This window comes from Octopus bimaculoides, chromosome 13 (genome assembly GCF_046866305.1).
Source record: "Octopus bimaculoides isolate indiv1 chromosome 13, ASM4686630v1, whole genome shotgun sequence".
NCBI lineage: Eukaryota > Metazoa > Mollusca > Cephalopoda > Octopoda > Octopodidae > Octopus > Octopus bimaculoides.
Window position 1 is genome coordinate 9,245,732 of NC_142940.1, and position 18,617 is coordinate 9,264,348.

General features: G+C 37.0%; 1 protein-coding gene across 1 annotated transcript; it reads right to left on the reverse strand.

Annotated features, from left to right (window-relative positions):
• Positions 1–402: 402 nt before the first annotated feature.
• Positions 403–17,736, reverse strand: LOC106884186 (ubiquitin-protein ligase E3A). The gene is made up of 9 exons (XM_089362015.1): positions 17,066–17,736; positions 14,697–15,934; positions 9,783–9,927; positions 8,855–9,060; positions 8,192–8,356; positions 7,688–7,843; positions 7,326–7,399; positions 6,201–6,344; positions 403–5,108 (listed from the first exon to the last, which is right to left on the reverse strand). The coding sequence occupies exons 1-9, from the start codon at positions 17,544–17,546 to the stop codon at positions 4,988–4,990; spliced, it is 2,730 nt and encodes a 909-aa protein (XP_089218141.1). The 5' UTR covers positions 17,547–17,736; the 3' UTR covers positions 403–4,987.
• Between the last annotated feature and the right edge of the window lie 881 nt (positions 17,737–18,617).

Below are 18,617 nucleotides of genomic sequence, written 5' to 3' on the forward strand. Positions count from 1 at the left end.
CAGTGGGACTGAACCTGGAACCATGTGGTTGGGAAGCTAAATTCTTAACACAGCCACGCCTGCATATATACATATAACAAGCATCTTTCAATTTTCATCTACCACATCAACTCACAAAGCTTCGATTAGCTTAGGGTTAGAGTAGAAGTAACTTTCAATGGTGCCATACAGTGAGACTGAATCCAGGACTACATGGTTGGGATGTAAGCTTTTTAACCACATAGCTACACCTATAACGATTACTTTCACTTTCACAACTGCAAGAAGTTCTGTCTTCGTTATTCACTATTTCAATATATGTAAAATACCATAAGGCTTTTTTTTTTTTTTGAAAAGGGCCCCAAGTTCAAACAAGGGAAAGGGTGAAGGTAGGGTCTGGAGGAATATAGTCAAATGAATCGATTCCAGTTTATCAACAGTATTTATTTTAGCGATTCTTACACCTGCCTCCATGCTCAACATATACAGACCGAGAAGATTTGAACTCAAGAAAGATGAGGCCTACAAGCTAGATACAATAAAGTATCTTCTAGTTTGGCACTTTACTGATTAACATTAACTTCATTTGGGAAGTTTAACAAAAGAAAAAAAAAAAAGAAAAAAAAAGGGAAAACATTGTCATTTATCTTTAGACAGAAAATGAAACTAGAGAGATTTTTATTTTATTTTTAGGAGTTTGGAAACCAGGAATAATTACAATGAATGCAATGTTCATGCCTTTCCCCAAAGGTAACAGAGTGAAGTGGGTATGTGGGTCTGTGATTGGCAAATCATCAAAATCTGGTTGGAGAACATTCCGTAGTCTCTGGCCACAATGTGTAATAAAATTGACTGTTTTCCATTGTGCATGGATGTATATATATATATGAAGTCAGGAATTTTGTGTGGGGAGGGGAATGAAGTTGAGAATTAGCAAAGAAAAAAAACCCCAAACCCCCACCAAAACAGCCCCACTAAGTTGGAGTGGGTTCAGTTTGTAATTATTAAAACCCCGCCTCGTCTCAATTATAAACGCTGCCACAATTCAAAAGCAGCAACATTTCATCCAGTCTCTAATAGCAGCTGTCGGACATGGTATGTAATAAGAAAGTTTGCAGATGTTAGTAGAAGTAGTTGTGGTGGTGGTTTGTAGTTGTAATAGTAATAGTGGTGGTGGTGGTGGTGGCAGTGGCAATAGAAGTTATACAGTAGTAGTAGTGGTGGTGATGATAGCAGTAAAAGATGGGTGTCATAGACGCAGCAGTGGATCCCTGATCAGTGGGGGGGGGGGGATGTAACTGATGCAGCTGTGGTGGTAGTTGATGAGAAGAAATTTTTTACTTATTTTATTTATTATACAAAAAAAAAAAAGCATATTCACTTAGGGATATAACTTGCTACAACTGTCATAATATCTCAAGGAAAGGAACACGAAATTATGTTCCTGTTGCCTTCTCTAGGGCAGGCATCAATTCGTGTGTGTGTGTGTGTGTGTGTGTGTGTGTGTGTGTGTGTGTGTGTGTGTGTGTGTGTGAGTGGGTGTGAGTGGGTGTGTGTGTGTAAGATAGAGAAAGCCATGTTTTTTTTTAAGGGCTGAAATCAGAGTGTCATAACGGGTATTTGCATATTACAAGTCAAATAAAAAAAGAGCAACAGGCAAAAACCATTAAATAAAAATAAAAAAAGGACTCTTCAGGGTTAACCAAGTATTCCACACAACATGATGCAAAGAAACAGAAAAGACATCATTAACAAAACACAAACACACACACACACTTTGCAATGTTAAATTTTCTTTTCCTCTTAACAGAAATATCTCTTCTTTCACACAAACACACATCAAAACAGATTTTTGCAGAAATTGGAGCAAATGAGGAATTGTAACATTCATGGGGGTTTCTTGAAAGATCTGACTGCAGTTAGCTCCAACCAAAGGAGTCAGAAAGTTGATTTATATCAAGCTCACTGCATGCATAAACATGCAAAAGAAGTAATAATATTTCTTACACAGGCATGAAGGTAAAGATTTTTATTTAAAAAAAAAAAAAGAGGAGGAAGAGGACAAGGGGAAAGAAATGGTCAGTTGTGATGTTCATGCCATTAAATTAGGTTTTATGAAGGTTTTTTTTGTGAGTGTATGTGTGTGTGTGTGTGTGTGTGGTATGTAGGGGAGGAGGAGGAAGAGAAATAAAAACAAAGAAACAAGCAGCAATTGTAACAGAAATGGATTTCTTGACAGGAACTCCAGCATGGTCTTGACCACAATGGTTAAAGAACATGAACACACAACACAACTTCAAATTTCCAGGGTGGTGGTAGTGGTGGTTGGTGGAAGAGAAATGCGATGTTGTGATATTCATTAGTTCATTCCCCAATGCGAGTAGAGGGTGAAGGGGCAGGGTGGGGGGGCAGACTAAACTGAAAGTTTAAAAAAAAAAACGATATAAAGTACCTCACCCCCCCCCCTCCAACTAGGAAGTGAAAAACTGCAAACTTGATATCAACTGGTCAGGAATCCAATTCTTCTATTCACTGTAATATGGCCAGATGTGGGGGAAGTGGGGAGTGGGGGGAGGGAGAAAAGCATGAATAAAATATCAGTGACCACATTAAACAGGGGCAGCAGTAATGAGGACTACAGTAGTAGTAGCAACATTGGTGGTGGCAGTGAGAGGATGAGAGTTGTGATGGTAGTAATAGCAGTTGTCAAGCAGTGGATTTTAGGGGGGGGGGTAATTACAGGAGAACTTCCAGGTTTCAGATCTGTTACTTAATCTGAGCCAGTGATATCCATCAGAGGGTGATCTTCACCACTACACCACTGGACTCCTAGATGTGACCAGTAGGATCCAGATTGTTACCTGGCTGCAGCACCTAAAGACAACTCAAACTCATCACTTGATGCCAACAAACCACTACTTACAGTGAGGTTGTTGCGATAACCCTGCCCTTTCATAGCTATTTTTTCGAGGTGGATCAAGCCATTGCTTTATAGACACAGAGCAGCACTTGTGACAAGTTCCGAACAGCTGCCAACCACCGAGAGATCTTCCACATGGTTGTGTGACCAACTAAAAACACTATCTAAACTCCCCTAAGCCATAACCCAATCAGCTTTAGCAAATATAAAAACAAAAACCTCTACATTCAATAAAGTAGACCTGGGTGTACAAAAACACGAGACGTTGTGGCTAGAATTCCTTTGAACAGCTCAGATCTCTGACCTGAGACCAAAGAACAACTACAGGTAACCTTTCTTGGCTTCTTCAAAAATGTCTGATAAACTCATCTGTTCACACCATACTCTCTGGTTCCAGATAGATTATCCAAATCAAAAATTAAAAGCAATCCTTTCCAGAGTAACAAGTATTGTGTTTAACTCTGGATTCTGTAGCCCGAGGTGGATAAGACAGAAATCTGTTCTCTCCCTTCCCAGTATAAGATGCAAGTCTGCAGCAGATAACTTTTACTTTCCTATAAACCATCTGGTAGTTATTCCCTCGGTAAGGTGAACAGGTGAAGTCGTTCAGAAGTAAGTGTTCTCTTCGGGGACAAAAACGCCTACAGCTAATACAAACTGAACCTGTGAACCACAAGTTGGTAGGTCAGTGATCTATCAACTCGTTCATTTACTTTCTACCAATTCCTCTTTAATAAATTATTTTTAATGGCTACAATGTTTCTCTAGTTCAACCTCATTCCCATGCTATAGTTGATATCAACATCAGCATTGTTATTATTATTATTATTATCATCAATATAACAGTGTCTTTTGACCAGGCAAAATAACCCTTCATTTTTAAGGGTGGATAATGGGAAGTTCTATAAGGTCCCTGCTTTCCCCTATGAAGGGGGCCCGTGCCTTAGGGAAACAAATATAGACTTCTAATGCAGGATCAAAATTGTAACATGCACTTGACAACCCAAGAACTATATGCTGTCATTCACAATAATATTAATAACTGAACCATCATTCCTCTTCCACATTATACACACACATACACACATATATATATGTATGTCTATTTTGTAAAACAAACAAGATAAATCGCAATACATGAATATATATACGAGTGTGTATATGTGTGTGTTTGAATGCATTAATCAGTAGAAAGTAAAAAGTGCCATGCATGAACATCTCAGCCCTTCTTTGAGGCACATATGTAACACTGCCAATTAAAAATGCCATACATACATACACACACACACACACACACGTGTGTACATGCAGATATAAAATCATACATGAAAATAAAGTACCTGCTTGGCAAATGCTAGGAATTTGGAGCTGATCGGAAACCTTGAATAATCCAGATGCTTATTTTTTTTTGAGTCTTGCTGTTTTCCCTTGCATTACACAAAGCATACTTACAGCAATTGCCCACCAACTGTGATTGAACCACCCACACAAACACTATCACATTCACACACACACACACACACACACACGCACGTGCACATCAACATAAATGCATAAACACAAGCAGCTAAAAATATTTTGGAATATTAAGCAGCAATAAAAAGCAAAGAGAGGGAGATGGGGTGGGAGAGGGAATGCATTGCAACAAAGATTTTTTTTTTTTTTTTCCCCAAGAGATATTAAAACACATTTTTTTTTGTTTTCTTGTGTTGTTGTAGTCATCGTCATCGGAACTGTAAAATGGTAGCACTGCTAGAAATTCGGTCTCCAGATTGAATTAACAGGTCTTGAAGATCTTCAGCTGGTAGTAGTAGTAGTAGTAGTAGTAATTATATTAGTAACTGTTATGATAGAAGTAGTAGTATTAGTAGTAGTAGTAGTTATAGTGGTGATGGCGGTGACGGTATGATAGCATTGGTTGTGGTGGTAGTCTCAGCTAGTTGCACTTGCTGAAATTTAATACTTCAGGGAGAGGAGAAAAAAATGGAGGGGAGGGAGGGTTTATTTTTGGCTCTGCTTTGTTTTTTTGTTTGCTTTTTGTTGTCTTTGTCCTTTTTTTTTTTTGTTTGTTTTTATAGTTAGTTTGTTTCACAGCATTCCAAAACCTTTGGAATAGTTAATGGCTTTCGTGAGTCGGTCTTGCAGTTTTTCCCGATTGGAATAGTCAGGTAGTAACAAAACATTAAAACAGGTATGAGATGTAGGGAGTCTGAAAAAAAAAAAAAAAAAAAGATTTTAAAAAATTGATTGTTGATGGGAAATAATTTGAAAAAGGAAGTTTACTTTTTTTTGTCATAAATAATTTCAAAAATCACAAATAAAAATCACTTCATTCATACAGACTAAACCAACATCAAAACTCTAAAACTTAGAAAATATTTTATCAAAATTAGAATGTTAACGCTTTCACTAAAAATCAATTATGTTATACATCATTATTACACAGCATATGTGATTTTATTTATTTATTTTATATATGTATATATATGTATATATATCTGCAGGGTGGTTGGTATTAGGAAGGAAATCCACCCATAAAAGCCATGCCAAAACAGACACAGCAGCCTAGTGTAGTCTTCTGTCAAAGCATCCAACCCATGGCCTAGTGGTCAGGGTGTTGCATTCATGATTGCTAGATTGAGCTGCACGTTGTGTTCTTGGGCAAAAAACTATTTCACACTGCTCCAGTTCACTCACCTGTCAATTGGTAACCCTGTGATGGACTGGCTTTCCAATCAGGTGGAAGGCTGGCCAAAGCACCGAGCGGGCAAAGCTGTGACCAGTGATGTACAACATCCAATAGCCTGGTTGATAACATCAGGAGATTATATATATATATATATATATATATATATATATATATATATATATATATATATATACATACATATATTCATTTAATGACGGTCTTCCATGCTGTCACACTGATAAAGGGACAGATAGTTATCTTACGAAGAGGAGATACTTGGCTCCCCCAGTAGAACAAGGAAGGATAGGAAGGTGAGAGTCATAGAATGCAGTATGCACATTTATATTTTTACTAATCAATAGAAAACGGTTGCAAGAACTAATCTGCATATGATTAATTAGCATATTAAAAGCACCACAATGAATGTAAAAAAAAATTTTTTTTAATAAAGTAAGACAAAAGAAAGTCTGACAAACACATGCATACACACGAGCACAGATATGCAGGTCACACGTACACACATTTGAATGATACACTCATAAACACACACATCTCTGTCATGCAGACGCACACACACACATTATGTAAGAAAAAAGCATTCCCAAGACTCACCGGTCAGAATCTGGACCATTGCGGGCAATAATTAACTTGACTTTAGAGAGGCCACCTATTGGAACTCTGTCCGTCCCTGTGGTGAACTGTAATAATTTCCTCTGTTGCTCTTCAGTGAAATCATGTACCACAGACCAGAAGTTCCTGTTGACAAAACAAAACATTTATTTTACAGTTAATTCATATATAAATGGCTAATGACAAACGAAGTGACAGAAACTTAATGTTTTGGGGAAAGTAAAGAGAGAAGATACATTATTTTTTTAATAATGTATTGCAAGCATTTGTGAATATGTTTCGAGCGAGATCGTTGCCAGTGCCCCTGGACTGGCTCTTGTGCGGGTGGCACATAAAATACACCATTTTGAGCATGGCCGTTGCCAGTACCGCCTGACTGGCCTTCGTGCGGGTGACACGTAAAAGCACCCACTACACTCCCTGAGTGGTTGGTCTTAGGAAGGGCATCCAGCTGTAGAAACTCTGCCAAATCAGATTGGAGCCTGGTGTTGCCATCCGGTTTCACCAGTCCTCAGTTAAATCGTCCAACCCATGCTAGCATGGAAAGCGGACGTTAAACGATGATGATGATGATGCACGTACATATGTACATACGCATAAAAAACACTATCGGAACATTATCAATGCCAGGCCCACCAGGCTGGCTGGCTCCTGTGCTGGTGGAACGTAAAAGGCACCCACTGGACTCTTGGAGTGGTTGGAATTAGGAAGGGCATCCAGTTGTAGAAATATTGCCAGATCAGATTGGAGCCTGGTGCAGTCGCTGGCTTTCCAGATCTCAGTCAAACCGTCCAACCCATGCCAGCATGGAAAGCGGACATTAAACGATGATGATATGTACAATCATACATACACACACACATGTATGCACAGGCACAAAACACACATGTACACATACATGTATGTACACACACATACACACACGTACATACACATACATACAGGTGCAAGCATGGCCATGTGGTTAAGAAGTTTGCTTCCTACCCACAGTTTCAGGTTCAGTCCCACTTCAGACAGGAGTCTTAAGTATGTAATATATGTATGAATATATGAATGTATGCATGCATCTCTGAAGAAGAAAAAAAAACGATAAACATTTACACCAACCTTATGGTAGCAGAGTCATTTGTGAACCCACCATCATATTCAGTAGCTTCCTCTAAAGCATGGAAATCAAATTGCTGAAGAAAATAAGAGAAAACATTATATATATATATATATATATATATATATATAGTTGTGTCTGGGGAGAGCCATTCTCATTTAGTGCTTTATTATTTAAGACACTTACCAGTAGAGTTTACACATTTCAGCTTTTATATTAACATAATTCAATATAATGGCAAATTTAAAAAGCTCCTGAAAAATACTTTCTGCTCATTGTCAATGGGGATTGTCAGGTGAGCTTTTTTCTGTGACTGCTATTTACAAATAATACAAGAAATAATGCTAGGATTGTACTGACTCACCTTGCTGCCGCATACCAATAGCTCTACCTCTTCTGGACGAAACAAAGCATGTAGAGGGCTCTCATTTGTAACCATCCGGAATCCGCACTTGAAGGCACGGAATTGTCTTTCGACAGACCGGTTCAGCAAGTAATCAGCATACAAATTCACATATTCCTAGAAAAAAATTTAGATTCCGTTATTATTAACGAAAACAAAATTTGGTTTTCTTCAGAAACTGTTGATATATCTAGTAACAAACAATCAAAAAAATTCTTTTAGAACAAAACCAAATCTGGCATTTTTGATAATTAGCTTCTGTTTTCCTTAGAAACTATTGATGTATGTAGTAACAGAAAAATGAATTTCGTTTAGAACAAAACCAAAAACTGGTCTTCTTTGATAATTATATTCTCTTTACTGGTTTTAGTCGGTGGATTATGGCCTTGCAGGAGCATTATCTCATTCAAAGACATGTCATTTCAAACTGGCAACCCTACCGCTAGGATCACAGAAGAGACTTACCCGTTTATTAGCATTTGTTACTGGAATTTGATCTCCGTTTTCTTTGAGATTTTGTGTGATCACATTACCAAATACATCCCTGTACGAGATGCAAAATGCTTGCATAAACTCTTTCTCTACCTCCCCATCATATTGTAGAAGATCATGTAAGCTCCGTGCAAGTATCTGTAACAAAAGAAAGAAAGATATTACAATAAAACACGCAAGAATCCGTCAACTGAAACTAACTTTTCTTCCCTTTTAAACATGGGCGTGTGTTTAGGAGGTTTGTTTTACAACCATGTAGTTTCAAGTTCAATCCCACTGCAAAGTACCTCAGACAAATGCTTTTCACCATAAACTTGATTAGACCAATATCTTATGAGGGACATTTAGCCGATGGAAACCATGCAGAAGACCCGTGTGTTTGTGCGTGCGTGAGACTGTCATTTCCATGTGTCCTCAATGACAACACCTGAGCAAAAAAAGTGTTTTTATTTACATTTGTCAGTAAGCAAATAGCTAATAATTACATAACTAAATGCCACAAGATATTTAGTTTGGCACGTAATCACTTTTGCCATCACAATGTCCAAAATAACAACAAACAAACTAGTGTTATCAGAAATCAACAAGAACAGGAGTTACAAAGTTAGTGTTTATAACAGTAAATATAGGTCTTACTGGGTCAACGTCTTTTAAATCTGTAAAAGTGCCTTTCTTGCCCATCAACTTTCGGTAAACCACCATTGGGAAGTGAATGTCCAGGATAGCACTGTTATATATTGCGAGACCAAGCACGATGCCTATCAATGTGAATTGGCCATCATTCTCCAGTGAGCTAGGATTGAACCAGTATTGGCCAGTTTCTTCTTTGTATGTGAACATTCCTGCAATGACATTCATGAATCTTACTGATGAAAATATTTTTAAAATGTCACAAATTCAAATTAACACAGACTGAAACGCACACGTCTACATACACACATACATGTGTATGTGCTCACAACACACGCAAAGATATGCATACAAATTTATATTAGCATCATACAAAATTCCCACATATACAAGCACATGTATGTATACATAAACTCAGTTCACCCACCAAGCAACAAACATGTATACAAACATACAATTTATACATATTTACTCATAAACGCAGTGAAGGCGCATGGCTCAGTGGTTAGAGCCTCGAGCTTACAATCGCGAGGTTGTAGGTTCGAATCCCGGACCGGGCTGCGTGTTGTGTTCTTGAGCAAGACACTTTATTTCATGTTCCTCCAGTTCACTCAGCTGTAGAAACGAGTTGCGACATCACAAGTGCCAGGCTGTATCGGCCTTTGCCTTTCCCTTGGATGACACTGGTGGCGTGGAGAGGGGAGGCCGGTATGCATGGGTGACTGCTGGTCTTCAATAAACAACCTTGCCCAGACTTGTGCCATGGAGGGTAACTTTCTAGGTGCAATCCCAGGGTCAGTCATGACCGAAGGGGGTCTCAGCTCAGTAGCAGCAGCTCAACTCATAAACGCAGGCACATTTATACATACCAGCACACAGGCAGTTGTTCATACAACACCACACAAACGCACAAAGCCAACAGTGTTGAACTTACCAAAGTCTGGATTAAAAATATCTTCAACTACCAACTGAAAGAACTCTTTCGATACGCCACCTTCATCTACACCCTGTTCTCCATCAAACTCTACAAAAAGCTGCTTTTTCAAATCTTGTGGGTTATCCATTGCAACAAGTTCCAACTGTTTAAATAACAACAACAACAATAATAATAATAATCTATAATATGATTGAAGAAGTGCAGGACTGTGTCCAGTTTATTTCTTTTTTTCCCCTATGTTATTAAGAGCCATATTACTTTGAAGAAATTATATATGAATATTGAAAGATTTTTAAACTACAAAGTTTATATGTATATTAAACAAATTATAATGCTTAATATTACAAGCTCCACTTTTTTGTTTTAAATGTCAACTTCTGTTTGAATTCCATATGTAAAAAAATAGCTTTTCTTCGCGTTCATAAAAATGTAATAAAGCGAAAAAACAACAACAAAACAAGTAAATCATTCTTAAAAGTATTATGTAGTGCAAAAACAATAATCCCTATCTAATAGAATTAAGTTTTCAAATTGTGTTAGACTGCGGTCATGCTGGGGTACCACCTTGAAATTATCTTGTCAATAATATCATCTCCCAACACAATTCTTCGCACATGGTCAGATGTATGTTGCATTATCAAGAGCAACAAGAAAAGAAAATATAAAAATATTAACCGAGTTCCATTGATGGCTTGGATCTGTAATCTTCAAATCAACTATATGTATGCCTGCATACATGAGAAGGAAGAAAGCAAAAACAATACAATATTTTAAAACAGATTTAGTAAACAAAACCAAAAAAGGGCCAGCCACTCACAAAGGGGTGTGAAGTCACCACTTAGGTAGAATCAAGTCACCCTTAGCAAACCGGCATCTTTGAAACTGACCCCAAGTATCACTGATCTTAGCTCAACCACGAAGTCCCTTGCCCCTTCTTCCTGTTAGTGCTTCTATAGTAATTAATAGACCATTTTGCAGTCAGATGCACTGGACCAGTGGTTCTCAACCGTTTTTTTACTTACAGACCCCTTTGATTCCTGCTTTACTAGGGGGAAGAGACCCTTATAGCCATTCGATGTCTAAAAACCCCTATTATATTTTTTATGATTAAATATTAAGAATTCTATAGAAAAAAATTGTTAAAATACTTTGTGTATTGTAGAAATATAAACCAAGAAACAATTTCTAACAACAAAATCTTATATGGAAACCCCCACCACACACACACACCAATGATCCTATGGACCCTGGTCGAGAACCACTGCACTAGACTTTTAACTTCTCAAAAGGGTTGAGTCTGTATGGAAAGAAGCTGCTCACCGGTTACTCATTGAAAAGTGAAAGAAATTAGAATTCAATGATTACTTAATGCACTTTATATACTTTATGCTCAATTTTATAGACTTAATACACAGAACTCAAAAAATAAATATTCACTCTTATTTTACCATTTTCCCCATAAACAACAAAAAAAAATACCCATACATGATACAGCCTTTAGTTAAATTGCATATCTTGCATGTAAATAAGCCTGAATATTTCACAGAATTGCACTTATATGCAAGCATTAAGTGATAGGTGATATAAAAAACTTAGTCCAATTTTTAAAAAAAATACACTTTTCACTATCCAATATATATTATGTTCCCCCCTACCTCAGGTCATGGATGTTTCTCTTTCCATCTTTCTGTCTCACTCTTTGCTTTATCTTCTTTTTCTTTCTCCTCTCTTTCCCTTCAACTAATCACTTGAAAGCATTACAATTACATTCCCTCTACCTGATGTCATGGACACTTCTCTCTCTCTTTTCCTGTAATCACATGAAAGCATTACCGATCGGCTAAGTAACAGAACGACAAGCAGAATTATTATGAGATAATAATATCCAGGGCTTCATCACTCCTGAAGGAGGGACTCCTTCCATTGCTGTCTCTGTCTCTGGCCAGTTGTGACTATGTAGGCCCCAAGTAGCAGGTGAGAACATCTTACCATCTTGTATTTGGTCAGCCTCTTGATTTTGTCCACCGTCTTCATGTCCATTACATCATCCCCCTGTTTGTTCATCACAGTTAATTTATGATAAATTTATGGTTTCATATTTTATCTCACAATACAACCACAGCATTTTATTTCGATGCACAGAATCATACATTTTCCCCCTACACAACTATTTTAAAACATCTTTCAATTAGTGCCGAAACATACCAGACTCCCTGACCCCCAATATACTTGTAAAATCAGAGGGCATCTTATACATCAGCAAATACATTAAGTTATTTTTCAAACTCATTAAAAAGAAAAACTACTGATTTAGTTAGACGAGGAGTAGAAAGATCGTGAAGAAATATAAAAAGCTGGTGGATATTGGAGTAGCAAAAAAACCCCTTCAATCTGTCATCAATGCAGTTTACACAACAAATATTATTACATTCTTAAAATGAAATATTTTCAAAGCATTTCTAGACAAACGTCACAAATTCTTGAAAACAGCAGTAAAAGAAAATTCATAAGTCCACAATTCATTACGAGGATTCATCCATAGCCCAGGGCACCATGTCCACTCATCTGGTGACAATGAGCAAATCCTGTGATAGGTGGGTGTCCTGTTCAGAGTTGGAGGGAATATACATGCTTTAGAATCCAGGAAACTGGCCCTATGAGCTTAGGGCTTGAGAAAGACTTTTGATCCATTTGATCCATCCGTAACCCTAACTGTTAAACCAGAAGGGTTCGCAAGACCACTGCTTCTGTAGCATTAAGTAAATGAAAAGCAACTTTTCTACTGGATAGGAAACCTATCGTGAGTAACTTTTCCACAAACCATGGTTCCTATTCTTTAACTTACATTCAACTGAAAGTGTTGCTATGCAGTTAAACTTGCCTTGTTTTGATACACACACACACACACACACACATATAAACAAACACATACTAATCTGTAATTCACAAGTTGCATTCATGAAGACTGAAAACTAAGAAGAAAAAAAAGAAAAAAAATAGACAATGCAAAAGGGAAGATAGAGTGTATATTGATATATGTAATAAATACCTTACAATTTATAAAAGATTTCGATACTCAGAACTTTCTCAAAAGTACAAAGTTATACATCTACAGAAACACACACACACACACACACACACACACACAAACACTATGTATATATAGTTTACATCATTAGAATTTAGAAAAGCTGATTGGACAAAATAAATCATTTTATTTATACTCTCTCTCTCTTTTACCCTTTTACTGGTTTCAGTCATTTGACTGCGGCCATGCTGGAGCAGCGCCTTTAGCCGAATCAAACCGAGCCCAGGACTTATTCTTTGTAAGTCTAGTACTTATTCTATCGGTCTCTTTTGCCGAACCACTAAGTTACGGGGACCTAAACACACCAGCATCGGTTGTCAAGTGATGCTGGAGGGACAAACACAGATACACACACACATATATATATATATATATATATATATATGTAACGGGCTTTTTCAGTTTCCGTCTACCAAATCCACTCACAAGGCTTTGGTCGGCCTGAGGCTATAGTAGAAGACACTTGCCCAAGGTGCCACGCAGTGGGACTGAACCAGAGACCATGTGGTTGGTAAGCAAGCTACTTACCACACAGCCACTCCTGCACTTATAAAGGATTAAACTTATTTTCCCCTACACAACTATTTAGTAAATAAAGCTACAAATAATATGTAGAACACTGGGTTAAAAAATCTTTTCGATGGAAAAATGCGAAGGTACAATACCAGAATGTCTGTCATGGATATAGAAGGTACAGGTTACTATCCTACAGGCAGCATTCGACGTTCCTTTCAAGGGATTTTTTGAATTCAATATTCTAGAATACTACTATTAATAGCATTTTCTACTATATAAATTATCCACTGTAAAAAGCACTCGTGCCAGCACCATGTTGGAAGCACCAAAGGCATCCAGCCATAGAAACCATGCCAAAACAGACAACTGAAGCCTAGGAAGCTCTCCAGCTAGTCAGCTCATATCAAACTAACCAACCCATATCAGCATGGAATATGGATGTTAAATGACAGACATACATACACACGCACACACACATAAAATACTGCTTTTACACACACACATAGTTTGCTGAACAAATGACAGAAGAAATGGAGTGGATGATAAACTTGAATAGATTTTTTTTCTTTTTTTCATGTATAAAAAAACATGAAGGCTCTCAACACACACCCATGTTAAAAATGAATAGAATTTGTTACAAACTGTATGTGAGTAATTATAGTTTCTCGCCAGCATATGCCAAAATTCCTGCTACTTTAGCTTTAACTCTTTAGCATTCAGATTACTCTGTCGAATGTAAAGCTTATTTATTCACATTGTTTTTCAATTAATCATGCATTGTCTCATAGCTTCAAACTTGTTATGATCTGATTGTTTATTTTGAGAATGGCATTGTGGAGTAGGTGTGAGAGGCTGGATCTGGCCGGTCTGAATATAAAACAAGTAGAATAATTGGGCCAGATATGGCCAGTTGAAATGCTAAAAGGGCTAAGACAGAACCAACTTCATAGGCCTCTAAAATATGACCAAATGAGGGCATCCAACACTTCTCTATTTTAGACTTAGTGAGGAGTGGTTGGCGTTAGGAAGGGCATCCAGCTGTAGAAACTCTGCCAAATCAGATTGGAGCCTGGTGTAGCCTACTGACTTGCCAGTCCTCAGTCAAATCATCCAACCCATGCTAGCATGGAAAGCGGACGTTAAACGATGATGATGATGAGGAGGAGGAGGAATATTGTTCACTGTAAAGTTGATTGCATGGAAACATGATGTATGATGGAATAATGCAACATATCCATACACGTTAAATATAATAGGAGACTTTCAAAAGAGGAAGAAAAAAAAACAAACAAACCACTGCTACTTACCGCAACAAGGGCGTCTTCGATGAGACGTTCTCGTCGAACTTTTAGTCGCAGATATGGCATGGTCGGTGCACCATGAACTAAAGTCTGTATCAAAGAAGTCCTCCTTTCATTAAGCATATGAATACGATTGTCAAAGTACATTACCGTGTGCTTAGAACAAGTTGTCAAGAGAAAACTGTGGTTCACAAAAGAAAACTTGCTGTTACTAGATTCTGATTTGTAGTAGGAAAAATCCGTGCCAACGTCCAAATATTCATTTAAAAGATCATTCACAAAATCCTCAAAGGGAACTAGCGGCGTTCGGCAGTGTATAGGAGAAATACCGAGTTCCTTGCCTAAAGGATCTTCGATTGGTTTCCTTTGATCCTTCGGTTCTGCAGCCACGGCACCTACTAATTCATGGAAGTTCACATCAGCATCGTTCAGTTTTTTCTCTTCGTCGATCAACTGTTTCGAATCGTAAATACCACCAAGCATGCTAGCATAGTAGAGAATCTTCATGACTCGAGCCGCTCCACTGATGCCGCTGTCGTCGTTGACCGGGCACCCCCGTCCCCACTGCACTTCTCCTTTCATCACACGCACAGTGATCAACTGATGAAGAGAACACACCATGCTCTTCAGCTGTTGTGCAGGATACTTGGACCATACATGGGCCAGCTTCACTTGGCTTTGTAAAGGTAACTGTCCGATCGTGTTGCAGAAATCAGGGAAAGCACTGTCGATAAACTCAGGCTCGTATAAAAATGGGATCTCCATGATAATTATAAAAATATTTATGTAATTTGGGTTTTTTTCTATTGGCTTGCGGTACCTTAATTCCACATCCAGGTTCTTAGATAATGAACAAATGGCTTGTATTAAGGAACATTGAAATGGGAGCTCTGGTATTTCCATCAGAGCTTTAAATGCCCTTCGCACTGAAGGTATGTCCACTGTTACATACTCTAAACTTTCAGAGTCCATCACAGTACTTTCCATAACACTATCACTTTTAGCTGAACGGCAAGGTTCATTTTCATTTTCTTGTTCGTCCATATCTTTGTCTAAATCCAACTGCATTGCTCTGTGAGTTTCCTTTGATAATGAAACGTCATCTTTGCGACGGAAACTCAGAATAATTGCGTCCGGATTATTAAATACTGCACCAATAATATGAATCAGCTTTGACCAGTTGCCATCTTTTTTACACTCTTTAATTATTTCTATTAGTTTTTGCTCTGTTAAAAAGTTTTTCACTGAAATTAAAAAGAAAGAAAAAATTCAGCACAAAATGTTTATAAAGAAACAAAAAAAATAAAAAGGAATTTTACATTCATTCACCTATATTCATATGGTAGAGAGATAGACTTAGTGGAAATTGCTGCACCACAACTACTAGTGTGGTGAATATTTTTTTATAGACCAGGCATAAAACTAATGAAGCATTAAATTTGGGTACACATGTGGCTGTAAGAGAGAGAGAGGTGGTAAGTAGCTTGCTTACGAACCACATGGTTCCGGGTTCAGTCCCACACTGTGGCACCTTGGGCAAGTGTCTTCTACATGTGGATGGTAAGCAAGCTACTTACCACACAGCCACTCCTGCGCCTAGTTCAAATGATTTTGTATATTTGGAAAGTTGCATGAACAATACAATGCCGTTGAAAAACTTACATAAAATGAGTTTTTGCTAATTTATGGTTCAATACCAAAATCACTCAACCACTAGTAAAATAATTTTTAAAAAATCCAAATATATTCGTTTCATTTTTTAATTAAAATTAAATAAATTACATTTTATATCGAGATGTATGTTATGGAAATTTAATTTTACATTTTATGTGCTGGTGCCCTATAAAAAGCACCCAGTATACTCTGTAAAGTGGTTGGCATTAGGAAGGGCATCCAGCTGTAGGAACTTTGTCAAAAAGACAATTGGAGCTTGGTCCAGCTCTCTGGCTTGCCAGCTCCTGTCAAACTGTCCAACCCATGCCAACATAGAAAACAGATGTCAAATGATGATTTTGAAAGATCAGAGTGTGTATTAAAAAAAAAAAAAGAAATGAATAAGAAAAAAAGCAAACTTGCAAGAAAAGGAAAGGTGTCCACCTACTTGGATGGCTATATTTGGAAATATTAATTTAAAAAAAAACACAACAAAAACCTCACTAATCTCATTAGTGTCTTGTGAAAGAGAAAAACTAGTCTGAAATAACATCACAGACAGGATTGAAAACAGCATCTTCCAGAAGTAGAAGTTAATTAAGAAAATAAATAAACAAACACTTGTCAGTCATTAAAAATAAAAAAAGAAACTTATTTACTCCACACTATGATCATATCTGCATCAGGTGTAAAAATTAGAACATAAAACTTGCAGTTTTTACCTGATAATGTCGACTCCTGATGAGCACTGGGTTTCATGTTTGATGTTGAGGGTTGTTCCTCTTTTGTGCCAAAAACCATAGCTACTGGATAGTGGGCTCTTACTCCTCCAGCTGACGAGCTACTGCCGCCACCGTCTAGTCTCACACTAATGCCACTGCCGGATACTGTACCATGAACATTCAGGTCTCCACTCTTCATGCAAGACACGCTGGTTGTGGCATTTTCCTCACTCTCTGATGGCCGCTTGGCTATCTTAGCAGGGTGAGCCTCACATAGGCGGGCTTTCTGTTTGAACAGGTGCAGCGCATGCACAGCAAGCTGGTTACGGCTGCAATTCTTATAGACAAATGCATTGCATGAGGCACAGTTCTCGTTCCTACAGTCATTATCACCGCAACCATCAGTCAATTGGTAGTAGTAGCGTTCAATCAGACGTTTTGCAGCTGCACGCTTCCTAGAAATTGACAAATGAAAAAACATTAAACAAGAACTAAAGCATAAAGAGAACTGAATTTCTTTTTTTGGTTTAATTTAATATTTTAATCAAATGTGAAATGTAGATAATCATATCTAAGTAAAAACACAAAGTTATGTAACAGAAGACTACAAAAAATATATCTGAGTAATTATGTAACACTTCTAGAATAAGAAATCTGCTCTTTATCTCTCTCTTTTCTCATACTTTAACACCCTGACCCCTAGCATGTGAAGCAATGTGGCCTAGTGGTTAGAGTGTTGCACTCACAATTGCTTGATTGTGAGTTTGATTTGCACACTAGGTAGCACGTTGCATCCTTGAGCAAGATGCTTAATTTCACATTGCTCTGCAGTTGGGAGAGTGGCAGAATTGTTAAGCCCTAAAAAAAAAAAAAAAAAAATTACAAGGTGAGATGGTCACACCCAGAATGCATTTGATCGTAGGTCCCTTGAACAGGTGTCAAAAAAAAAAAACAATTTCTGCTACTTCTAACAACAATACTAAAAGTTTCTTATTAAGGTACAAATTTACACAAAGTATTGGTGTAGGTATGGCTGCGTGGCATGAAGTTTGCTTCCCAACCTTGAGCAAGTGTCTTCTACTATAGCTGCAGACCAACCAAAACCTTGTGAGTGAAGTTGTTAGCTGAAAGTTGAAAAAAGCCTGTCGCAAGCATGCACATGTGTGTGTGTATGTACATATATATATATATATATATATATAATATGTACATATATATATATATATATATATGTACATATATATATATATATATAATATATATGTACATATATATATATATATGTACATATATATATATATATTATATATATATATATATATATATATATATATATATATATATATATATATATATATATATTATATATATATATATGTACATATATATTATATATATATATGTACATATATATATATATATATATATGTACATATATATATATATATATGTACATATATATATTATATATATATAGTATATATATATATATATATATATACATATATATATATATATATATATATATATATATATATATATATATATATAT